The sequence below is a fragment of the Argopecten irradians genome, chromosome 14, assembly GCF_041381155.1.
Source record: "Argopecten irradians isolate NY chromosome 14, Ai_NY, whole genome shotgun sequence".
NCBI classification, from domain to species: Eukaryota; Metazoa; Mollusca; class Bivalvia; order Pectinida; family Pectinidae; genus Argopecten; species Argopecten irradians.
Window position 1 is genome coordinate 19,568,674 of NC_091147.1, and position 27,584 is coordinate 19,596,257.

The 27,584-nt window shown below is 35.3% G+C and overlaps 1 protein-coding gene across 2 annotated transcripts; it reads right to left on the reverse strand.

Annotated features, from left to right (window-relative positions):
• Window positions 1-683: 683 nt before the first annotated feature.
• LOC138307656 (sodium-coupled monocarboxylate transporter 1-like) lies at window positions 684-27,532 on the reverse strand. Of its 2 annotated transcripts, none has more exons than XM_069248474.1 (18): window positions 27,493-27,532; window positions 25,551-25,622; window positions 23,531-23,676; window positions 22,418-22,486; window positions 18,765-18,816; window positions 18,010-18,077; window positions 16,862-16,942; window positions 16,228-16,301; window positions 15,897-16,034; window positions 13,066-13,201; window positions 11,872-11,960; window positions 11,449-11,561; window positions 11,096-11,166; window positions 10,557-10,643; window positions 9,108-9,364; window positions 8,401-8,501; window positions 7,265-7,383; window positions 684-1,445 (listed from the first exon to the last, which is right to left on the reverse strand). In XM_069248474.1, the coding sequence occupies exons 1-18, from the start codon at window positions 27,494-27,496 to the stop codon at window positions 1,266-1,268; spliced, it is 1,857 nt and encodes a 618-aa protein (XP_069104575.1). In that variant the 5' UTR covers window positions 27,497-27,532; the 3' UTR covers window positions 684-1,265. The 2 variants fall into 2 exon arrangements, with proteins under 2 accessions (XP_069104575.1, XP_069104574.1); XM_069248473.1 differs by having other exon boundaries at window positions 23,411-23,676.
• Window positions 27,533-27,584: the final 52 nt, after the last annotated feature.

Sequence of the window (27,584 nt, forward strand, 5' to 3'; positions counted from 1 at the left end):
GCGGGTTTCCGCAGCTTTTCTCAGAAACTACTGGGCCGATTATCACGAAAATTCACATACATACTCATTAGGGTGTGGGATTGTGCTAAAGGTTTTTTTCCTAATCGGAAGTCCAAAGTTTGTCAGAGCCCATTTCTGGTTTGAGATTTTGGAGTTGGATTTCGATGAAAATTAGTATATAGTGGTTATTTCGGACACCGAATGACATGGCAGCATTTTCGAAAAGCGCAGTTGCCATGGTAACGAAATAAAGGCCTTTGATTGGTCAGAAATTTAGATATTGTCTTAAAATTGGTACACAGGGATTATGAGGTATGCTTATCGACATGGCAACAGGTTTGAAAAGCTGTGTTGTCATGGTTACCTAATGGAGGCCTCTGATTGGTTGAAATTTACATTTTGTCCGATTAAGCTGAAAATACGTACACGGGGTTTAAAGAGTATGCCGAATAACTTGGCAGCGTTTTCGAAAAGTTCAGTCGCCATGGTATCGAAATAAAGGCCTCTGATTGGTCGAAATTTAGATTTGTTCATATATCACACAACCTGATCTTTGTGATCATTTCCTACTGCACAGTTCGTTTGGGGGACATCTGTAATGGTCCTCCATTACAATCACTACTTGTTCATAATCATATTTACCTATATGGAAGATAAATATTAATAAAATAATGATACATCAATTGATATCCATCGGTTACTTTTATTTGCATTAGTTCCAATTGTATTATTTCATGTATGTTTATGAATGAAACATTCTATGTTATGAATATGTATCAAGAAAATGAAAAAGAACTTTTATTTGTATTACTATTGTTTCTTAAAGATGCTCCATCGCTGACAAATGGTATTTTTTCACTAACAAAAACTGGAGCAGACGATTTGGTATTTTTCTTCAGTTACAAAAGTTGACTTACTTTACACCATTACCATCATTGAAAAGTTTGAGGTTCTAATTTTTACTTCAAGTTAAAAATATTAAAGATAATTAATTGCATCCCGAAAAAAATCTGTAGCATCTTATATGGAACGAAGTACTGATTGCGCATGCACCAAAGGCAAAAGAAATTATTTTACATTATTTTTTGTGTTAATTAGACATATATATACACGATTAAACACAAATAATTATTAAATGATGAATATCATTTATGCTCTGTCGGCGGTGGAGCATCTTTAATTTAATACTTGTGTACATATGTTTACAAACATCGATCAGAAACAAATTAAGCTGTTACACAAGAAATCGATGGTTAATGATCATTTTATGTTTGTGATCCTTCCACATTTACGTCGCTTTCGTCAACGTCAGAAGGCTTAGTGTGCGAGTTCACTTCGGTTAATGGAATAGCATTGGAATTGACCTCTGGTTCGATACTAAATTCTCCAAACAGATCTGTGGGTTTTAATGTCTCCACATCTTGCTGTTCTAACCACCTTTTTCTCTGTAAATATAAATTGAAGAATGAAAATATTTCATGTCAAATATATAGTAAGTTACCCAAATACTACCTCGCAGTTCACACACGCAAGACACCTCATACACGAATACAGGAAGACGTCCTTAAATGTCCCTGGCTGTTAATGGCATGTGAGTTTAATAAACAATCCAAAGCCAAACCAAGCCAACTCAGACTAAGTCGAAATATGAACATGTATATCCGTACGTTGGTTGAATGGTAGAATGGTTTTATTTATGCCCTTTTAGGAGCTGGGTCATATAAGGACAACCTCTCATGTATGCGATGTGTACATATGAATGTCTGTATATCTTAGGACTGAGGTTGTGGTACGTTAATATAATCAAACAAACACTTAAGTATAAAACCAGATGTTGTAAAAGAGTAGGCACCAGATTATTTTACGTAAATCCAGGTAACAAACGGCGACAAAGGAAACCAAACGTATCCTTAATAGATAGCATGATGTCGACCGTCAAACATTTATTTAGTCTTCATCAACCATTATTTTTCTAATTTCTAATTAATCTCTCCCAACGGTAGCAATGATTGTTATTTATGATAAATGTATCTTTCATTCAAAGTTATAACTAAAAATTGGAGAAAGCGATGTAATAGCAAGATTCATTAACCATGCCCATGATGTGCTCGAAATATGTGTTATTATTAAATAGGTTGACAATACCTCTTGAACCAGGTTGCTTGATAATGCAGAAAACTAAATCAGAAATTTGGATACATGTTCACTTTAATGTGTCAAACATTTGCTTTCATCTTTGAATTGTATCTAAAAAGGAGCACCGGTTGCCTTTCACACTTACAATAGACAATTCTGCTATGCCTGTATATGCGTTTTTAGGTCACCTGAGACGAAGTCTCAAGTGACCTATTCTAATCGCCTTTTGTCCGTCGTCGTCCGTCGTCCGTCGTGCGTCGTATGTCCGTAAACAATTTACATTTTCGACTTCTTCTCCAAAACCGCTGAAGCATTTTCAATGAAATTTTGCACAAACCTTTTAAGGCATAATGCCAATCAAAATTGTGAATTATATGGTCCCCACACCCCAGGGAGCTATGGGAGGGGCCAAAAGGGGTAAAATTGACTAAAATTTCAAAAATCTTCTTCTCCACTCACAGATGTGATGGAATTAAATACTCTTCATAGATAGAAAGGTCCTAAGGTCCTTTACAAAAATTGTGAATTATATGACCCTGGGGTCTCAGGTTTCCCCCTGGGGAGGGGGTTAAAATTACTATAGTTTTATATAGAGAAAACACATTTTTGAGTATTATTTGATCATTTGTGATAGGAAATGATTCAAATATTGTCAGAATTATCAGTATGAGATGGCCATTGAATCCTATTAACCAATTTTCCATGACTGATCCCCAGGGGCTTTAGGGGCGGGATCAAAAGGGGTCAAATAGGCTATAATTTCAAAAATCTTCTTCTGAAATTCTGGAACTGATAGAATCACATACTCTTCATAGATGGAAAGGTCTTAAGGTGTTTTATGAAAATTGTGAATTATATGACCCTGGGGTCTCACGTTTCCCCCTGGGGAGGGGGTCAAGTTTAATATAGCTTGTATAGAGAAAACACATTTATGAGCATTTTTTGCTCAATTTTCATAGGAAATGAGTCAAACTTGTTTAGAATTATTAGTCTGAGATATCATTTTAATATTATATCTATGTTGGTCCTGGTCAACCCCCTCGGGGCAGAGGTGTGGGACCAAAAGGGGCAAATAGGCTAAAACTTTAAAAATCTTCTTCTTAAATACTGGAAATGGTAGAATCAAATACTCTTCATAGATGGACAGGTCTTAAGGTGTTTTATGAAAATTGTGAATTACATCATCCTTGGGTCTCAGGTTTCCCCCTGGGGAGGGGGTTAAGTTTACTGAGTTTATATAGGGAAAACACATTTTTGAGCATTATTTAGTCATTATAATAGGAAATTTATAGTCAATTGTTGTCAGAATTATCCCTATGTGATGGCCATTGAATCTTATTACCAAATTTTCCATGACTGATCCCCAGGGGCCTTAGGGACGGGGCCAAAACGGGTCAAATAGGCTAAAACTTCAAAAATCTTCTTCTGAAATTCTGGAACTGGTAGAATCAAATACTCTGCATAGATGGAAAGGTCTTAAAGTCCTTTACAAAATTGTGAATAATATTACCCTGGGGTCTCATGTTTCCCTTCTGGGGAGGGGGTCAAGTTTACTATAGTTTATATAGGAAAAACACATTTAGGAACATTATTTGGTTAGATTTCATAGGAAGTTAGTCAATCTGGGTTAGAATTATTAGCCTGAGATAGCATTTTAACATCATATCCAAATTGGTCCTGGCTGACCCCCAGGGGCCAGAGGGGTTGGCCAAAAGGGGTCAAAATGGATAACAATTTAAAAGTCTTACTTCTGAATTCACAGATTTGATGTTACCAAATAATCTTCATAGATTAAAAAGTCAAATTTATAAAATCACTGACTGACTTCAAGGGCCTGATGGGCAAATATATAGTGTTTATATGCATTTCTTTGTTTCATTCTGTATCTGATATCAGGTGACCGCGTTTCATTCTGTATCTGATATCAGGTGACCGCTAAGGCCCATGGGCCTCTTGTTGGGTCATCTGACCCGAAGGGTCAGGATGACCTATAGTCATCGTGATTCATCCGTCGCCGTCCGTCGTGTGTAAACTTTTTCCTTTAAAACGCTACTCCTCCTTAACCGCTAAGCGGATTTCATGCATATTTTGGTGTGAAACATCATTGGGGAAGAACAATCATATTTTATATAAATGAGCTTGGTCCGACCCCTAGGGGCTGAAGGGTGGGGCCTCAAAAGGGCAAATTTTCTTATTTTAAGCTTTAAAGTCCTACTCCTCCTTCATTTTTGGGTTGATTTCATCCATATTTGGTGTGAAACATCATTAGGGAAGGACAATCATAATTATATTATATATCATTATATAAATGAGCCTGGTCCGACCCATTGGGTCAGAGGACAGGGCCCCAAAAGGGCAAATTATCTTAATTTTAGCTTTAAAATCCTACTCCTCCTTCATCCTTGGATGGATTTCATCCATTTTTGGTGTGAAACATTATTGGGGAGGGACAATTTTTATATAAATGAGAAATGTCCGACCCCTAGGGCTGAGGGGTGGGGCCCCAAAAGGGCAAATTTTTTTAATTTTAGCTTAAAAATCCTACTCCTCCTTCATCCTTAGATGGATTTCATCCATATTTAGTTTGAAAGATCATTAGGGAAGGACGATTATTTTTTTTATAGATGAGATAGTTCCGACCGCTAGGGGCACAGGAGCGGGGCCCCAAAAGGGCAAATTTCTTAGTTTAAGCTTTAAAATCCTACTCCTCCTTCATCCTTGGAAGGATTTCATCCATATTTAGTTTGAAACATCATTTGGGAAGTACAATAATATTTTATATAAATGAAATAGATCCCACCCCTAGGGTCAGAGGGGCGTATCCCCAAAAGGGCAAATTTTCTAAATTTTAGCTTTAAAATCCTACTCCTCCTTCATCCTTAGATGGATTTCATCCATATTTGGTGTGAAACATCATTGGGAAGGACAAGCATTTTTTATATAAATGAGAAAGGTCCGACCCCTAGGGGCAGAGGGGTGGGGCCCCAAAAGGCAAATTTTCTTAATTTTAGCTTTAAAATCCTACTCCTCTTTTATCCTTAGATAGATTTCATCCATATCTGGTATGAAACATCATTGGCGATAAACAATCATTTTTATATAAATGAGCTTCTTCCGACCGTTAGGGTCAGAGGGGCAGGGCCCCAAAAGGGCAAATTTTCTTAATTTTAACTTTAAAATCCTACTCTTCCTTCTTTCTTGGATGGATTTCATCCATATTTAGTGTGAAACGTCATTGGGGAAGGACAATTATTTTTTATATAAATAAGATAGGTCCGACCCCTAGGGGCAGTGGGGCGGGGCCCCTAAAGGGCAAATATTCTTAATTTAAGCTTTAAAATCCTACTCCTCCTTCATCCTTGGATGGATTTCATCCATATTTGGTTTGAAACATCATTTGAGAAGTACAATCATATTTTATATAAATGAGATAGGTCCTACTCCTAGGGGCAGAGGGGCGGGGCCCCAAAAGGGTAAAAAAATTAATTTAAGCTTTAAAATCCTACTTCTCCTTCATCCTTAGATTGATTTCATCCATATTTGGTATGAAACATTATTGCGGAAAGACAATCATTTTTTATATAAATGAGTCTGATCCGACGCCTTTCAATGAAATTTAGTATAAAGGGTTATAAGGGAAGCTTATCAGTATGATAAAAATTTTGAAAGATTTTTTGTCAAACCTCCTGTTTTCAAATTTTCGTCTGCAATTCATTGAATGTAAAAGTACCTCAAAATTTCTTTCAAAATGTTCATTCACTGCAACTGCAATCTTAATTTGTTGCAGGTGGAGATGGGAAGGGGGAGGAAGAGGGTCATTTGGGGGATTATGTACTAGTGTCCATTACAATGAGTACATGTACTTGTTATAGCTTTAAAATTCTACTCCTCCTTAACCCTTCATATTTGAAGTGGATTTCATACATATTTTGTGTAATAGATCGTAGAGGAAGGACTGTCAGAATGGGGAATTTTGATTATATTTTGCTTTAAAAGCCTACTCCTTCTTAACCCTTGAGTTGATTAATGCATCCATATTTTGTGTAAATCATCACTGGGGAAGGACAATCATATTTTTGATAAAAACGAGTTAGGTCAGGCCCTAGGGGACAGAGGGGCAGGGCTCAGACGGGGGAACATATTTTATAAACAACGAGGTAAGACCCATGGGGATAGAACGTCAGGGGTCTAAAATGGGAGCTTTGCTGAAATTTGGCTTTAAAATCTGACTCCTCCTTCATCCTTGAATGGTTTTAAAACCATATATGGATGAAGAGCTACCAAGTGTTTTAACAAATGACCTTTACCTATTTCAGAAACTTATATATTCAAAAAAGCAGTTCCTTGTATTATATTAATTGTTAAACACTCCATTATACTGTGACTGTTATTTTGTGCCATGAGTCAGATGACCGTTAAGGCCCATGGGCCTCTTGTTAATTGATGCATTATAGGCCATGGGCTAGGAGGGTCCCACATGCACCCCCCCCCCCAAACCTCCGAACCAATATTTTTCTGAACCCTTATGACCCACTGATCACAAATCCAAATGTTAACATTGCATAAGTTGGGATGAACTTCCGGTTATGACGTCATCAAGATGGCTGCCATCTCGAATTTCACTAAAAATTGAAATATAGTCATAACATTAACATTTTTCAACCGAAGTAGACAAATGAGGTATCAAAATGACCACAATAGAACAACAAATACATATCAGGACCAAATAATCCAATATATGTAGTGATTTCTACGCAGGAAATGAAAAAATCGGATTTAAAGCTCAAAAATGGTGATTTTTCAGCAAATTTTTCATATTTTGTTTGACGCAGCAAAAATGTTTCCCAACAGCAATCTATTATTTCTAATAAGTTTTTTGACCACTTGTCAATCAGTTTAAGCAACAAAAACAACCAAAACCAATGTTAACATATTTTTCAATTTTTAGTGAAATTCGAGATGGCGGCCATCTTGATGACGTCATAACCGGAAGTTCATCCCAACTTATGCAATGTTAACATTTGGATTTGTGATCAGTGGGTCATAAGGGTTCAGAAAAATATTGGTTCAGAGGTTTGGGGGGGGGGTGCATGTGGGACCCTCCTAGCCCATGGCCTATTAAACTTACCTTTCCAAAATCAACACCAAACTCTAGAAATCGTCGAGCTTTCTTAGGTAGATAAGGGAATAATTGGTCCCCCAAAGGTAATACATATCTTACATCTACTTCCTCCTTAGATGGATGATCTGTAATAAAGATAAAAAATCTTCTTATTTATTACTTTTGTCAAATATTATAAAAGACTACAATGATATCTGTCTAATGTGACACCAGACTATGCAGACAGTCTGGAAATCTGAAACAGATCTAATAAGATACAGATTCTTATTATCACTACGTTTGATCAGAGGATCTGACAACATCCCGTTAGGGGTCGCGTTCTGGTGACCTTTTAACTAGTAGTTAAGCTGTTAGAATTATTCGTGTAGGTAGTCATCTCGTCCACAGAGCACAACAAAGGTAAATGTATATGTATACTGGGACGAAATGGCGTTTCAATGTAGCAAGGTAAAGTCATCCTAACATGACCCCTAATGGGATGTGGTCAGATCCTTTATTGACTGCCGTAGTTATCTGTATTTTAATCATATATGTACATATTCTCGTGATCAACAACAGTCAAGAACAATACCTGACTTTCCGACTTCTCTCTAATCCGACAAACAGGCCGACCCTCCCCCATGGAGCCTGATTAGACAGGTTTAACTGTAATACTACATGTATATCGTGTGTCATACATTTACGTCCTCAATAGATAGGATAGTTTTATATCTTGTTCGTTTATATAGCAATCCATATTCAGCTTTAAATCGTATCTTTAAAACTAATTAGTTCTATATTATGTAATATCACAATGCAATATGTCTCAATATAACTCCAAAGGTTTTACAACTTTTTATGATCCCGAGGTTTTTTGCGTTATTACTTATATGGGTATCCACCATTTCGGAAAAAAATCGAAATTCGCTAAAGAAAATCTTACGCGAAAGACTTAAGGTAGTTTCAAGACATAGATTTATGATTCTGTATTCCTTTAAGCATGAATGATGCATCAACCAATCAGTTTGTTTACTAGTTTCCTGTAATATATCTATAGTGTTTCTTGAAATGATTTAATGTTTTAGTATTTGATACTAAATGCCACTGAACAGATTAAGCTCATCACTACTTGAACTTGAAGGACATATTAATTTACTACGTACCTGTGAAATAACTGACAATGGCACCTGTAAGAATGGTCATAATGACGCCAATAGCTCCAAACCAACGGAAGGAGACTGAATACAGTTTATCGAGTCCTTGGCTGGATAACAAACAGAACATAAAAATGACGGAGCATAAACATGTCAAAAGGAACTCGGACAAGATTGAGTATGCCTACGATAATTACGGACTTTACATCTATGTTATCGGAAATACAGCATAAACAAAAATGAGACTGACTTCAATTTATAAACAACATATATAACACAAAACCCAAATACAACGTTGTATCCAGGCCTTGATATGGTTATTGAAAAAAAACTAAAAAAAACTATAAATTGTAATTAGGTGATCAAAGACAAGTACTCCACTGCGTCGATAATCAAAACGTTTTCTCATTGAATGGTTCGTTTACAAGGTGGACGTTACCGAATATTGAAGGGCACGTGGGTTTGGATGTTACAATTTGGTGTTTGTGCAAGATGGCGGACGCCGTAGAAAAATTAATGTCGATAATTTTTTGTGTCAATGACTCTTATAAGTGGTCAACAAAGAAGAACGATATCAGTTTTATGTTCTAAAAATGTAATGCAATTGTAGTGTTTTGCTTCAGAAATGTTATGTTTTGTTCTGTCCTTTTTCATTGAAAATAGCCGGTGTCAGCAACTCAATATCTAGTCATATAATAGCTATATAGCTCACTTACGGTTTGATTGCGTTGAAGTCTGCCATTTCTTTATGGTATACATCTATTCGTTCTGCAAGATCTCTAGTCGGTAAATCAGTAAAATAAGACGCATTCATCAACGTAGTAGTGTTGTTGAATATTGTGGAATTGAAATCACATTTGTCCGTTGGATTTGATGGTAACCATGGCTGACTTGGTGCGGACGTAACGAAGTTTAAACCCAGGGATAACCATAACACGAATAGCATTCCAATTATCCCACCAGCAAGAAAACCCTGTAAATAGTGTGGAATATAGTCCTTCTTTGCCGTCAACAAGTAATGTTACATGTAATATAACACCGAATTTTAATCTTAGTTTCCTGTAACATGTTTTGCACTAATATTTTTTCTGTATGACGCCAATTAAGCTATTTAGACGAATCCCTGAAGTCATCATTACGCTAAGTTATTGCAAATCGAGGTTGCGCTAAAACTTATTATTGTTAATCAACTAAATATATGAACAGTTTCAGTAGTTGTTTAGAGCTTCAGAGATATTTTTCACAAAGAATTTTAACAAAATCTTAATGAAATACTGATGCTTACAATTACTTAGAACGAATATACGTACCCGGCCTACTATACCTTTCGGCCGGGCACGAAATGGTGCCTATGTGTCGTAGTGGAGCACTGTCCTGACAACAATTTTTTTTATATACTTTTTTGAAGTTTTTATATATTATTTTTGTCCAAAACACCATAACGCCCATTCTTAATATCTACTTTACCACTAATAAGACGTAAAATTCATAACTTATAGACTTTACGTATTTATAATTTTCCACTATACCTTTCGGCCGGGCACGAAATGGTGCCTATGTGTCGTAGTGGAGCACTGTCCTGACAACAATTTTTTTATATACTTTTTTGAAGTTTTTATATATTATTTTTGTCCAAAACACCATAACGCCCATTCTTAATATCTACTTTACCACTAATAAGACGTAAAATTCATAACTTATAGACTTTACGTATTTATAATTTTCCTTCGAAAAAACCATCATATTTATATGTGAAAACAATTGTCTTGCTGTGAATTTGATGTTGTATACGATTCAGTTTTATCGCCTATTAGGAAAATGATATAAAACAAGTACGATAAAATAGATTCAGACGTTTAAAAATGGTTTGCACAATCATTCCTTTGCTGCATTAGCAGTTATAGGGATCAATTACAGCTCTAAAGACGACACCATTATCTGCATTAAAAGTCTTTTGAGCTACAATATCGCAGCTCATAATTACTTCGTTTAATAGAGGCGCTGGCAGCATCCCAAAAAGGGTCATGTTCCAGTGATCTTACGGATTGACCAATCAAATTACTACATCCATATGTCTTGACGGGGACGAAAAAGTTTGTAAAATATGTCATGATCTTTAAAAAAAAGAAATATTGAATGACAGGTATCCGTTAAATGACACTCACCTTTTTGGTAGCCCAAGGACAAAATATAGAAAGGAAAAACATGCCAGATAGTGGCCCTGCAAAACATGTTAATATGGACGCACTTATCTGAAAAAGAATCGGTCGATGGCATTAAAGTTCTGATCAAAAGACACATTTCGAGGCGGCACATTCAGATTGATAATTTGTTTTATAAAATATTTGATCACTAATAGATCTCTTAAATATAAGGACTCAATGAAAGGCACCGAGCTACAGTCAGTGTTTGCTACGCAAACGATCTGACCTCGCTATTCAATATACATAATTGATCTCATCTTGTTATCATTCAAGTATACTTAAAACTGAACATTTTAATAATTGGAACATGACTACTAAGCAAAATATGAAAGAAATTTTAATTTTAGAAGAACAAGCTAGAACGAAACGAACAGCTCCTATTGTCTTATTCCTTACATGCAGGTGGATCTTTGTTATCTATTTTTTTTCTTATTTCTTATTTATTTCTTATTTATTTATTTTATTAATTTATGTTTTTGAAATAACATATTCCCTTTTACCTGACTGAGTGATCCCGACACATTGGCTGTTAATGCTGTGATAGTAACAGATAGTGCACCGTAAAATATAACTGAAACAAGAAACACAAAGGACACGTTTGATACATATCTTTTGTCGAGGACCAGAATGATACTTACAATGTATGAGTTGAGAAGAAGCTAAAATCACAAAATATAATCTTAGCCTTCTATATTTCACGAATACAAATAACAAAGCATAGTTTACTTATAGTAATCGTTTGAAATGCAAAAATAAACGTGTAGAATTCTGTAACCAGTTTTTTTTCCAGACACAATAAAGTGATGTATAGTAGTTGAAGGTATAACACTTTGATCTCTAGAGGATAACCTACCTGATACCTTTGCTATGGCAGTTGCTTTTGCGTCAGACATATTCTTATAACGTGGTTTTATGAAGTCTTCTATGGTCTGGGCACTAAGACAACTAAGCCCCGAGGATATCGTACTGAAAATCAATGTTTTCGGGTCGGTTATTTCATTGTTGATTTATATATATGAATATAATGGTGAAGTGTGAGTGAGTAATGGTATAAATAAGACTAGCTCATCTTAAGTTATAATTTAGTTTAGTATTATTTTGCGTGAGTTATACCACTTTCCAAAACACAAAACTGTAACCATGGTAAATATTATAATGGCAAAAAGATTCAATATAAGGCTTCCTTACGTAACAGAAATATATTTTTCTTAGATAATATTTATTTCTTGTTCTTGAAAACAAATATTTAAAGGTTTCCTAAAACAAACATTCTAACCTTAAAGAAGCACTGAACAGAGATGCTAGAAATAACCCCGCAAGTCCGGGAAATCTATGGAACAACCGCACTACCATATATGGTAATAGCTAGAATGAGAGGAAAAGATACAGACTTTTAAAAGGATGTAAAAGGTAAAATTAATAAAAAAAAATATATTAGTTTTCAAACATATGCTTCAGCTAAAATGTTTTTTCGCGATATTGATTATAACATTTTTATCAAAGAAATTCTCGCATATTTGATGTATTTATCTCAGTATTCTGATATACAGTGCGTATAATTTATGAAATAATGTATGTCGTTACAGTAAGCAGTGAAGTGAATAATGTATCAAAGCAGGGATATCTATATAAAGTAATAAATAAAGTTAAAAACGTTTACATTCTGATATGTAACTAGGATCTCGAGCTACAGAAAAACTTTCTTATAACGAACATGCTTAATGAGAATTTCTGCTTCTTACTAATAAAATTCAAATTCCGGTTTTGGCCTCACTTTATTTATTCAATTAAGCATTGAAGTCACTATTTTCTAATTTCATCGGGGTATGAAAGAAATTTCGTTTGCAAACTGTGTGAATCCGCGTAGCGATTCTAACAAAAGTTTGCAAACAAAATTTCTTTCATACCCTGATGAAATAAAAAAAATAGTGACTTCAATGCTTATAATTAATTTTCCAAGCTACTTTATAAAATGAAATACGTTTACACGTACTATTTCCATTGATTTTTTCCAAGGGATTATTTTTTCCAAATCAATACGCAACGTCAATGTTTCTATTGTGACGTCACGATAACGTCGGGTTTCCGCGCCATTCTCGGGTTTTTTTCATCGTGGAATGAAAAATATGAATAGGCTTATCAGAAAGCCAGAAACAAAGAGAAAATTAATTATAAGTATTTATAGCGAATTTCCGTTAAAATGATTTATCAATACCATGGGATTCGGTATACCAAAGTTTTACTGCAGTATTCTGTATTTGCATATTACAGAGTTATCTGCCCTTGCGGATAGGCATTGATTGAGACGTCATGTGTTTGCGAGCATAACATCATATTTTCGGAGAAAACGACGTGAATTGCCCTCACAAAATAACAACGTAACAATTGATACCTACCCTAAAACAAAACAAAATAATCTAAGGAGCTGGTAGTTATAACTATTTCATGTCCGGTATATATATATATATACCTGGTTGGCATTCTTGATGGTGCCAGCCTCGAGCGGATCACATCCCACAAAATTGAAGTAAGCAAACATTACTAATCCTTCGATATTTACAAGTGCGCCAAACAGACAGAAAGCTGGGCCGGAAAAGTACAGAATCCTGAAACGACACGATAGCATTACTTAAAGTGAATAGTCGGGCAAAGAAAACCAGTCTAAATGCGTTCATTGGCCTTCCAAAAGTTCTCGCATATTAATACGACGGTCAAGTTCCGCTTAGTTTCCCAGTTCTGACCATTAAAGTAAAGAAAAGTTGAAAGCATTGAAAGCTAGACTGTGTGTTGAAATGTAACCACGGACATAGTGAGCCGGGAGGACGTTTTAGAATTCCCATACTTTAAATTAATTTCTTCGTACGCAGACAGATTTTGACGAGATATTTTATTTTTCCATTTCATAAGAAATTATACTGGATACATTCACACCATTTTTACCGACTTTAGCCATCCTTGCCCGACTGTTCACTTTAAGTAAATTATTCATATTAAACAACCCTATTTTTTGCATTGATAATAAATCCTTTTTTAACAAAAAATGGTTTGATAAGGGTGTTCGAAATGTTTGTGATTTATTAGACCAAGAGAATAATTTTCTTTCTTTTAATGATTTCAAACAAAGATTCGTTAAAGAGTCAGAATTTTTTTCCTTGTCGAAGTATATGCAGTTGTATCAAGAAAATATGTAAGAACCTAAATTTAAACCTTAGTATGTTAAATAAACGAGATAGACCATTCATACCTAGCCATATTCATATTTTATTTTAAAGTATTAAGGGATGTAAAGACATGTATTTTTGGTTTAATTAAAAAAGATAAATGTTTGATAACATCAGAGCAGTAATGGAAGCAACAAGCTGTCTTTAGAAACATACACTGGAAAAACAAATATAAAATACCATTTCTAATTACCAAAGATACATCATTACAATGGTTCCAGTATAGACTACAACACCGTATACTCCCTTTGAATAATTACTTAAAAATTATAAATATTTCTGAAAATAATATATGTAATATCTGTAATACAGAAGTTGAAACCATAGAACATGTTTTTTGGTATTGTCAAAAATCTTTTGAAATATGGCAAGATATGAAAAGAAAAATATATGAAAAAACTAATAATGTGGTAGAATTTAAATTAGAAACAATACTGTTTGGTGAGGCTGAAAATTTTTCAATACCTCTCAATTTTATTATTCTTTATATGAAGTTTTATATTTTTCCAGTATCAAGAAAAAAACAAAACATAAATATGCAAGGTTTGAGTGAGTTTTTGTTAACAAAATATGATGTTGAAAAAAAGCTATCAATTAAAAATGGATGTATTGAGAAATTTGATCAAATATGGGTCAATTGGAAATATATTTTTGAATAGTTCTTGAAATATGCCCATCATTGTTTGTATGATGTTTTTATGTTGTAGTACTTAAATATGTATGATTTGAATCTTTTTTGTTTTGTTAGTGTATTGTCTATAATTCTTTATATATGTGTGTGAGTGTGTGTGTCTTTTTGTGCCAGTTTTTGTTTGTATATACAAATATTTTTTTCACTTCACCACAAACATTAAACCAAAACAATTAAATTCCAAATCTTAATGTGAACAGAATACTCAATACACAAGTAATTTTCTTAAAAAGTTTTTCCTTTTTTTTCCCTTTAACTATAATGGCTCTAAAAATATTTATTGTTTAAATTGATGCATGCTGTGCGAGGACAGTATTGTTCGGGGAGTTGACCCCAGGGCACCCCAACCCTGGCAGCTCTCACCAAATTACTGATGTGTATATACATTTGTTGCTATGCCACGAATGTATATACACATCATATACAGCTGGGGGAATAAAATATTTGTACTGTGAAAAAAAAAAATTCATAGTAAACAAATTACCATTGGTGAAATGTTACTCGTATCATGTTATTACATGTAGTTACAGTCATTTGTGGCCGAATAAGGAAAACTATCGAATCTTAATGAAACTAATCTTAATCTTGATAGGTCCTTAACGGATTGTGTAGTGAATTGTTAAGAGTCCCAAAAATACGCAAAAAAAAAGACCAAGAAATTATCTGCTTTGGTGATTTTAAAGTCTCGTAATTCTTGCAAATATTGACTGATTTCTACCAGTATCAAACTCATCCTAGATCTCAATAATAAAAAGCAATCTACAAAATTTAATTGAAATCTGACAATACATATAAATATATGTACATTTGTACTAAAGTTATCGAGCGGAAACTGTGGAATTGTCTGTTTTGACGATTTCGAAGTCCAGTAACTCTTGAAAATACTTCTTTATTGACGGATTTTGACCATTATAAATCTCATCCGAGATATCATTGATATAAAGCAATACACCAAGTTTGGTTGAAATCAGACAATAAATACTAAAATTATCGCATGGAAACAGTTTTCCGGACGCCGACATAGTGATACCTAATTGTCGCACTTGCGTTGTTGGCGACACAATAAACCAATAAACAAAAGGAAAACAATATATTACATCATTTGTTTGCTTTTGTAGGGCAAGATATATGCACTTGTTCCCATTTCCCGATCCTTATGCATATTGGTTTATCTAAAGAGGCATTTAATTTGAAGTAAATGCAGTTTTAACAAATCTTATTACATTAAGATAGACTATTGCATCGAGGTAAAACCCAACATCGCAAGGAATGGGACGCGGTTGGACGAGATGAGACGGAACGACGTGATATATCTATACACTTTACCCCCTCCCCAAAACCATGGCAGGAACATGAAAAGAGTTTCATATATAATTTTTGTGAGCTTACTTTCGGGCTTCTGCCAGCGTCTTGACGGAACTAACTCGCTGTACTGTTGCTTGGTTGAACGTCATCCCGAAATAACCAATGAAAGATCCACCAAGAAGGGTCCAAAAAGTATGGCGAACTGTAGGGTCGGGGTCAAAGCTAAAATCAATTCAAAATCAGATTTTTTCAGAGTTATAAACATGTATATGTTCATGCAATACTTCCTCGAAAATAAAAATTTAAACAAAACGTATAAAACAAGTCATTTTGATCAATGAATGGCGCGGGATTCTGATATTGTATTTCGAATTAACTTTAATATTATTAATACCTTGATACCTATTATACTCACTTAAAATAGTTAATGCGTAAGTTGTCTTTGTTAATTTGTAATACTTTTCCAAAATCGCCAACGTCTATTGTTCCCTGTAAGATAAGAGGCACTGGCGAATTTAAGATAGAAAACCAACTGAATTAAAAAATAGGTTTTCCCAGGCGGAAAATTTGCTCCAAAATGTGATAGAATGACTTTATCTAATTAGGAGTTTAAAGATAAAACTTTTCGACCAAACCAGATGTAACTGCACATTAGTCCGCTAATCCGTATATTACACCAATTCTGTCACTATAGTGAAATTTTGAATAGTAGAAGCAACCGTAAAGAGTATTGTATTCAGTGGTTAGTTTTTCAACTAGAGAGACTATGTATCAATGATTGTTTTTGAGATTTTACATCTATCGTATAAATCCGAGAGGGCCAGAGAAGGTGAATACAGGAAGATTTGCGCATATATATCTGTCAGTTGATGTCGTCCAATTATTAAAGTATACAAGATGAATTTGCTGAAATGTAAAATAGATATCGCAGTGCTTTCAGTAAGATGCGATTATACAATTTTGTGCCTGATAGTGGATATGATTTGTCCTGAGATATTTCCCTGTCTATAACTTATAATATGAAATAATATACAAGTGATAATACATACCTTGATGATAACAACAACCATACCGATCGTCATAATGAGGCACTGTAATACGTCCGTCCACACTACTGCCTTTAGCCCACCCTGTACAAAATATAAATGTTAAAATACGGCCGTCCACAAACCACCACATACAGACCACCCTGTACAAAAATATAAATGTTAAAATACGGCCGTCCACAAACCACCGCATACAGATCACCCTGTATAAAAATATTTGATGTTAAAATACGGCCGTCCACAAACCATCGCCTTCAGGCCCACCTTGTACAAAAATATAAATGTTAAAATACGGTCGTCTACAAACAACCGCATACAGACCACCCTGTACAAAAATATAAATGTTAAAAACGGCGGTCCACAAACCACCACATACAGACCACCCTGTACAAAAATAAATGATGTTAAAAGACGGCCGTCCACAAACCATCTCCTTCAGGCCGCCCTGTACAAAAATAAACAATGTTAAAAATACGGCCGTCCACAAACCATCGCCTTCAGCCCATCCTGTACAAAAATATAAATGTCAAATTACGGCCGTCCACAAATCATCGCCTTGACTCCGCCCTGTACAAAAATATCCAGTGTTAAAATACGGCCGTCCACGCCACCGCCTTCAGCCCATTCTGTAAAAAAAATATAAAAAATAAAAAGGTATCCGTCCACACCATCGCTTTGCCTCCTCTCTGTATAAAAATGTAAATGTTAAAATATGTCCACATCGGCTTCAACACGCACTGCATAACCACTCTCTTATGTCCGCCCAGTACAAAAATATAAATTGTTAATATACGTTCGTCCATACCATCGTCTTGGTCCCACCCCGTACACAAATATGAAACATTGAATTACGTCAATTTTCAAAGTTCCAATATATCAATATGTCCGTCCTACATATCTGTTCAAGGATTTATTAATATATAATTCTAAAGTAAACATTGTTTTGATATTGGCAAGTTTTTATGATAATTGGCATTTCACACAACACAATACTTTTAGAATTTAAAACAAACCTTTCAATGAAAACGCTTTAGAAATAAAAGAAACTTTTAAAATAAATCGAAGAAAGAAAGTTATTCATTAATGTGTATAAATTCACATGCATAATAAAAAAAATTTTAAATGTGTAAAATAACTACAAACAAACTTACGATGGACGTGTAGATGATAGCTGTGCCTGCCACTATGAAGACGGAGGCCCAGAATGGAAAATCGGTCACTGAAAAGTATCAAACTGTGTTTTAGTATACCAGGAATCATCCTTCTTACGGTGTGAATCAAACATTCTTTCGCGGCAACTTAATTTCTCGGTTTTCATTTCAATTCAAGTCCGCGAACATAAACGTTTGCGGATTTAAAAAAATCAATTGGAATTCCTATCTATGTTAGTGATTTAGATATTAATTCGCAAATATAGTATTTCGCAAATCGGCTTGAATCCTGAAATTCTTAAAAATGTTTATGGTCTGTAACTTTAACAGTTTGTTTATTGATGGATTTGGTGCATTTCAAATATTATGAGGAAAATTGGAACGCAGTCATATTTGATCATTGCCGAAGTTATTTGAGCTATTTAACAAAATGTCGTTACATTAACTACGATAAATGAGAATAAGGAATATTATTTATACGGATGAAATATGGGGGCAAAAGATCTTCATTTCCAAAAATAATGCAAATCTTGCCCATGCTTCAATAAAGCTATGCTGGAAGGCAGTAACTGAGGCAAGCATTCCACTATTACAAGTAGACACAACACGAATATACCGCAGACTCCCAAAACACACACTTGCACTTCACACACCGTAACACTTCGCACACATGAAAGACCGTCCTTACCTGACCCAGACTGTTTATAGGATGTTACACCTAATAAAATAAACACATTCATGTACAGAGTACATACCTGCCTCCAGTGCAATAGCCGGCCCGTAAAGCACTATACCCATGTAAAATATCTAAAAATAAGAAAAAAAGTCATATCATGAGATATTGACGTAGAAAACGAATCGAATGTCCTCTTATTGACTATCATCATTAAGAAAGAATAAATCACATTTATTTCACAAAAATAAAGATGCATAAAGATGCCCCACCGCTGACGAATGAATGGTAGATCTATTTTTTTCTCTATCAAAAACGTTTTTTTCCCTGTATCACTATCTCTGCCACCGTATCACTGTCTGTGAGCAAATGATCAAGTATTTTTCTTCAGTTACAAAATTTACTTACTTTACACCATTATCATCATTGAAAATTTGAGCTTCTCGCTTTACTTCAAGATAAATATATGAAAAACTAATTAATTGCATCCGGAAGAAAATCCACAGCACAATGCCCTATATGGAATGAAGTACTTATTGCCCATGTAGGTAAAGCTAAATGAATGATTGCATATGCAGTTTTGTGTCAATTAGACTCATATATACACGAACAAACATCACGTATGTTCAAGTGATGTATATCGTTTATGCAATGTCAGTAATGGAGCATTTAACCAAGCAACAATCTTAGTGTCAAATAATTTTAAATATAAAAGATGGATATATCCTAAGCAAACAGGAAAAATATTTCAAAAATTTAAAACTGGTATTTTTATAGTGTAGGGAAAGTTTTTTGTGGTTTTTATTCAAAATATTTTGAATTCATCAAAAACATGTTGATCAATCATCAATTAAACAGAATCATGTTTTTAACTTTGAAAACAATGTTTAATATAAAGACTGAGATATTTACTTCCGTATTTCAATATCTTTTGCGATGATTTCATTTGACCTTGTATTAGTGTCATCTCACGTTTCAGTATAATGCCAACGGTTTTATAGTTACACACTTCACTACGTCATTATGCCCTATCACGGAAACATTATGAAGGTTGTACTGTATAATGGTTATACAATACATGACCTTTTTTACATTAACGTTTTGAATACAAAGCGGCTTTACACATAACCAGTATTCCATGAAATATGATGTTTAATGCATGCTCGTATAAATATTTCTTCATCATTTTCGGAGCGGGACAGTGGGATTTAGTTTTCTAAATCACGATCTAAAGGTCATTGAAAAAAATCGGTTCCACTCAGTTTATCATAAAGTCGAAGTTCATCATGATTTAATTTGCAAGGCTCTTAGATATATCTATATTTGAGGTTGCAACTTCAAATTAAATTTCCATTGAACCATTGCTATAGAAAACACACTAAGTCAGCGAGTAAAACATTTTGAATAATTTATAGTTTTCTCGCTTAGCATACTGGGACGACTGGTTCAGTATAATGTGACCGGGTGGGGGTTGTTTCTTGTGTCTACAGCAGCATGCGTCAGTGTTATAACACTAAAAAAGACAATAGAGCCTCTATTCTAGAAGACACAACATGAATATACCGCAGTCTCCAAAACACACATCACGCTACACATCGCATACATGGGAGGCATCCTTACATGACCCAGGGTGTTAATAGGACAGTCATTCAATCAAACAAAAGAGCAAACAAACTCTCTTTTCATTAAAGGCAAGGATTGTCTTTTCAGGTCATTTGACCCGGGTCAGGATGAACTATTGTCATCATGTTTCGTCTTTCGTCGTCTGCGGTGCGCAGTCCTCCGTGCGTAAACTTTTCTCATTTTGAACTTCTCAAGTTCTACCAGTGCGATTTGGTGGAAACTTGCATGAAATTATCCTGACATGGTCCCGACAAAGTGTTGTTTTTTCGGGTAAATTCGAAATCCAATATGGCAGCCATAGCCGCCGTCTTGAAAACACACATTGAGAACTTCTTCTCGAATTGTACCAGTGCGATTTGGCTTAAACTTGCATGGATTTATCCTGACATGTCCCGACAAAGCGCTGTTACATCTCTGGTTGATCCCAAATCGAAGATGGCTACCATGACATTGTGTCTATTTCCTATAAGATTATTGCCAAGGTACTCAAGTGACCGTTAAGGCCCTTGGGCCTCTTGTTTCATATATTGTCATATAACATGTACGTACGTAATACAGCATTCCAATCACCGTGCCCAATGTCCGCGGTGCTTTGCTTTTGTACCGACTGGTTCAGTATAATGTGACCGGGTGGGGGTTGTTTCTTGTGTCTACAGCAGCATGCTTCAGTGTTATAACACCAAAAAAGACAATAGAGTCTCTATTCTAGAAGACACAACATGAATATACCGCAGTCTCCAAAACACGCATCACGCTACACATCGCATACATGGGAGGCATCCTTACATGACCCAGGGTGTTAATAGGACAGTAATTCAATCAAACAAAAGAGCAAACACTCTCTTTTCATTAAAGACATGGATTGTCTTTTCGGGTCAGGATGACCTATTGTCATCATGTTTCGTCTTTCGTCGTCTGCGGTGCGCAGTCCGCCGTGCGTAAACTTTTCACATTTTGAACTTCTCAAGTTCTACTAGTGCGATTTGGTGGAAACTTGCATGAAATTATCCTGACATGGTCCCGACAAAGTGTTGTTTTTTTCGGGTCAATTCGAAATCCAATATGGCAGCCATAGCCGCCGTCTTGAAAACACACATTGAGAACTTCTTCTCGAATTGTACCAGTGCGATTTGGCTTAAACTTGCATGGATTTATCCTGACATGTCCCGACAAAGCGCTGTTACACCTCTGGTTGATCCCAAATCGAAGATGGCTACCATGACATTGTGTCTATTTCCTATAAGATTATTGCCAAGGTACTCAAGTGACCGTTAAGGCCCTTGGGCCTCTTGTTTCATATATTGTCATATAACATGTACGTACGTAATACAGCATTCCAATCACCGTGCCCAATGTCCGCGGTGCTTTGCTTTTGTACCGACTGGTTCAGTATAATGTGACCGGGTGGGGGTTGTTTCTTGTGTCTACAGCAGCATGCTTCAGTGTTATAACACCAAAAAAGACAATAGAGTCTCTATTCTAGAAGACACAACATGAATATACCGCAGTCTCCAAAACACGCATCACGCTACACATCGCATACATGGGAGGCATCCTTACATGACCCAGGGTGTTAATAGGACAGTCATTCAATCAAACAAAAGAGCAAACAAACTCTCTTTTCATTAAAGGCAAGGATTGTCTTTTCAGGTCATTTGACCCGGGTCAGGATGAACTATTGTCATCATGTTTCGTCTTTCGTCGTCTGCGGTGCGCAGTCCTCCGTGCGTAAACTTTTCTCATTTTGAACTTCTCAAGTTCTACCAGTGCGATTTGGTGGAAACTTGCATGAAATTATCCTGACATGGTCCCGACAAAGTGTTGTTTTTTCGGGTAAATTCGAAATCCAATATGGCAGCCATAGCCGCCGTCTTGAAAACACACATTGAGAACTTCTTCTCGAATTGTACCAGTGCGATTTGGCTTAAACTTGCATGGATTTATCCTGACATGTCCCGACAAAGCGCTGTTACATCTCTGGTTGATCCCAAATCGAAGATGGCTACCATGACATTGTGTCTATTTCCTATAAGATTATTGCCAAGGTACTCAAGTGACCGTTAAGGCCCTTGGGCCTCTTGTTTCATATATTGTCATATAACATGTACGTACGTAATACAGCATTCCAATCACCGTGCCCAATGTCCGCGGTGCTTTGCTTTTGTACCGAAGCTCGAAATACTAAAAAATAAGCAGATTTGTTCAATACATCAATATTTATATAAATAACTGTAACAATCTGTTCACAGGGTATGTACACCTTGCATGAGTATATAGTGAATAAATGCCAATCTAATTAAAATTCGATATTCACCATCAACTTTGAAAATATCCTCGCTTGAAATTCAACATCTGAAAATATTTGTGATTTCAAATTTTCTTCAAAAAATCTTTTATTATCAAAGCACAAAATGGCAATTTTAATTAATCATATTCATATAAAAAAAGAACGAAAATGCTCTAGATATTACTGACACGATTTACATAGCATACACACTTCAGCCAACATCGATAATATCGTGTGTGACATTTTACACAGTTCTATAGTCATTCTTGTATGTAAACGCATAAATTGTAACTAAAGCAAGTACCGAGAGGACAAATTCTCTGATGTCAAACGATTTCCGCAGAAATGTTGGGGGACTCCAAATTGAAAATCAGTTATAAGTCAGTGAAATATGTCAGTGGAATCGTCGCTTAAGTAATTTTAAAGCAACAATAACTACTGTATATATCGTTCCGATATTGTTTGTACAAGTGTACACTATATATATTTAAAAATCACCTTCAATGCATGTCATTTTATGGAAATATTATACAAAAGTAAGTGTGTACTTTGCATAACCAATGAATGTAGACCGTGATTATTGTGTTATAGTTCCATAACATAAAAGACCTTATTCAAGTTATAAATCAATATTATCCTGTGATATTCCAAATGTCTAAAATGATTTATGTATTCAGTCAGTAAGCTGTTGTGTCAGCCAGTCAGATGCGGCATTGCAAACAGTGTCTTCATATTTTTTACGTTATGAGATGATGACATAAAATTATGAGCCAATGAAAATGCTCGTAACAAACAACATTGAGTTTTATTCCATTTACCTCAAACACACTTGTAAGTTTGAGGGGATGGAACAATGGTACTACGACTCTCGTGGAGACCAGCATGGCAATCATCAAGCCAACACTCGCCCACATAAGGTCTCCTCCGTATATATAAACCTCGGCAGGAAATCCCAGGACCAAGATGGAAGACTCAAACGAGACCACGAGAGAGACAGCCACGGGTAGCATCTTCAGACGGCGGTTACCGAGCAGGTACTCCAGCGTAGTCTTCTGTCCGCCCCCAGAACATGCCGAGTACACACCTGGGAATGTAGACACCTGCCATATTTATCCATTTTTTGTTTTATCTTTTTTATTTGTTTTTATATCCAATGACACTTATATGAACTGCCTTATAAGAAGCGGAGTACTTGGCGTATCTGATTGTTAACAATGGCTGAGACATACCAATATTTCTCATCAGCCATAAGTCGAGTTAGTGACGTACACTTTATTAGTACAATGTACTCTATCACATGTCGAGTGACTTCGTCCATGTACCGCATTCTGATTGGCGGAGAGATATTTAGCATGTCACGCTGTCACACGGCAGTTATCATTAGAACAATAGAAGACAATAGCCACGTTCGTAGCAGACCCTAGCACTGGATGATAGTGTATTTTTGACAAAATTAACCGCACGAAAAATATGCGCACTCGCTTCGTTTTCGACGCCATGTTTGTTGTGTTGTTTATTTTGAAGCGACGCTTCCAAATCTTGCATGAAATTATTTATTACTAGCTTTTTTCAACAATAGTCTGTTTATCAGCATCATTTTTCAAATAAGGTCCGGAGCTTTCCGTTGATACCTTTTGGCTTACCGTCCAAACTACATGTTTTTTTTTATTATCCCGTCAGTGATTAGCAGAACGGAAGACAATAAGCGTCGTCTTCGTGGCATTGATGATGTTGTAAACAGACGACGGGACGAAACCAAAAATCATTGAGATTTACAAAAACGTTAAAATGATGACATAAAAGTGTATGCCAATGAAAATGCTCGTGCTCACAAGTGCATGAAAGAAGACAACAATAATATATTACTGAATGTTTATTGTGAGTAATGTATGTTCTTTTACTACCGACGGCGAGTTTCGACTTTTGCTAAAATAAGTAAAATGTGAATACAAATACCTTAAAACTAGTTTTGTTTCTAGACGTTTGGTATAATAAAATAATAGAATAAATACTACCTACATTACAGGGTCACAGTGCCTTGTGTCACCCCACGGCTTCGCATTGAGTGATATCCTCGGGCTGACACTAGGCACTGTCTGCCTCTAGTACAGGTTGTATTAGTATAGATGGAAATCAACTATAACGTCAGTGAATAGTGACATGACGACAGGCTCTTACGCGTCGTCACAAAATAGGCCTATCTGCTTCCGCTTGATTTTTGCAGCACATTGAGACGTTGAAAGTTTTGACAGGGCTTGCCAAAGCTTGCAAAAATATAACTTCTACAACTCATTTCATAAAACCTTATATGATATGGAAACTCTTTTAGGATCATATATTTATTAACCCTTTAAATTAAATTGATAACATGAATGCGTTGCTAGCGAGCCTGGGAATGGAAGTATGTGTCCTTTGGCGGAGTCACCAAAACGACTTTGTACTGTAACGTCCTGAGACATGATGTGGCATTTAAGAATGCTTAATCACAATCTGATTAAAATACAGATCCTTATTATCAATACGTTAGATAAGAGGATCTGAGAAAATCACATTAGGGGTCATGTCCAGGTGACCTTTGTAAATGGCCAATCAAATTGCTGCTGGCAAAATTTTGACAGTGAATTTCAGGGGACGAAATAGTTTGAAAATATGTCAAAATTATTTCCGTGTACGTAGTTATCTCGCCCAAAGAGCACAATAAAGTTAATCGTATTGATATGTTGGGGGAAATGGCGTGCAGAACAACGTGCAGAAAATGCATTTGATCTGAATTACACGTGGTATAAAGGTCATCCGAACATGACCCTTAATCGGATTTTCTCAGATCCTCCATTGAACGGAGTGGTTATAAGGATCTGTATTTCAATCAGATTGGCTTAATCATAAATATACAATATTGTAAAAACGTCAAACTATTGTACTACAAGTCGTTTAGAGGTGAACTACCCACTGACTTACCAATCCCAATAGAGAATGATATCATTCCAGCAAATATGACGTAATCAACCACGTGGAAACCGAACTCGGACGCTAGAAAGAAAGATGTCTTCATTACTTTAAATTATCTTTTCATATAGGTCAGAACATAATACTGATTGTATCGTCATTACTTCTTAAAAGAAACTTGCAATTTGGTTAAGTTAAGGAATTAAGAATAAAAAATGATGACATAGCTCTTTTATACAGTAAGAATACATGACACATAATTATCTCATCCAAATTTTTAAGATTATCAACAACATCGATAAAGTCGACAAAGATAAATTGTTTACAATGTCTCCCATCACCTTCACAAGAGGTCACTCTAAAAAGATCGTGAAGCCAGTATCCAGACTAGAAGTAACTAAACATCGATTTAACAGCAGAATTGTAGATATTTGGAACAATTTGCCAGAAAATGTAGTGTCTGCAAAGTCGGTGAACTCCTTTTAATCACGCCTTAACCAGCACTGGCACAATGAACCCTCCAAATTATCTCCTACTTGTTATAGTGCTACCTGATCAATTATTTGATCATATACAAGGATACGCCTCCAGAAGTCATAATGACTTAAATTGGTGTTTTAATTACATGATTACGTGATAATAAGTATAATTTACGAAACAATATTTATAGAAAAGCAAATATAACTTTATATTGAAATTTCCGTATGTTTACTGATATTGTAGCCTAGATATTACGATGATTGTCTAGAAAATGTCGTCTATGAATCCGTAAACGTCTGTTTCTGTGAACATCTGATTCTATTGATCTTTTCTAATCTTCCTCACCAACTTCTTCCTAACGTCTCCATTGACACCGCCTAACTTTTGGCCTTCAGTTAAGCACCCGATCCTGTGAGGTAGGCTCTGGGTTCTGTCCCCCGGCCGAGACACACCATAGTTTATAGCGCACAACATAACAGAAGTGGGAGGATTGGTTTGTCCGTTGCTAGTATAATGTGACTGCATGCGGTCTGTATTTTCGGTGCCATTTTTTCAGTGAGATACAATGTAGTACTATAAAATGGTTAATAGCCTCGCTATTACAAGGAGACACAATAATATACTGCAGCCACCCACAACATACATACATCCACACTCCCATCTATTTACATACAGGGGTGGCTCAGCTTAAACGTCAATAGCTGTTAAATCTTATCCATCCAATCAATTTTTTAAGCTTATCTCCGTTCATATTGCTGTTTTACTTATATTTTACCTGGTTTGAATTTTATACTTTTTGTGTTATACCATAACTGATATCTTCAGAAACGGTTGACGAGTTAAAATTATATGTGTTGTAACTGGATGAAAATTTTGATATGCAATGTTTTGTTCTGTAATGTATTGAAACCATCAAGTTTAACGAATTAAGCTGTGATAACCATTCAAATGGACTGACAAACATGACATGTGCCTTATGAATATAAGTTTCAACACAAAATGTATGCACTGTAAAATTCTTGTGTTTTATGCCTTTTGTATGTCTAGATGGAAACATATATACAGAAAAAAAGACATTTACATTTACTAACAGCACTGTTAAAATGTGCAATGCAAATGAAATAGTACTGCCAAAAATAATGTTCAGCTCTTATTTGTACTTGTAAAATTGAAATGTATGCAATAGAAGTATTTTAATTCTTCTCAAAATGTTGGTAATGTGGGCTACTTAAAAAACTCATTTTGATTTGTGAGTATTACGGCATATACAACTTCACAGTATTCATATAATACAACAATTATGTTTCTGAATGGTTCACGCAAATATATAGTAGTTATACTTATTATCGAAATAAACTGAAGTCGGATTACGTTAATCTTGTAAAACAAACAAAAGTCTATTACGTTTATGAAATCAAAATTGGATGCGTATCTAGAAATTAAAAATTAAAAATACATTATATAGTATACATACCCATGTCTGCTTGCCTGTTTCACAACAGAATGTAGGTAGGTACTAAACACCTCAGTAAAAATGTTTACCTTAATTCATTCCATCCCACGACT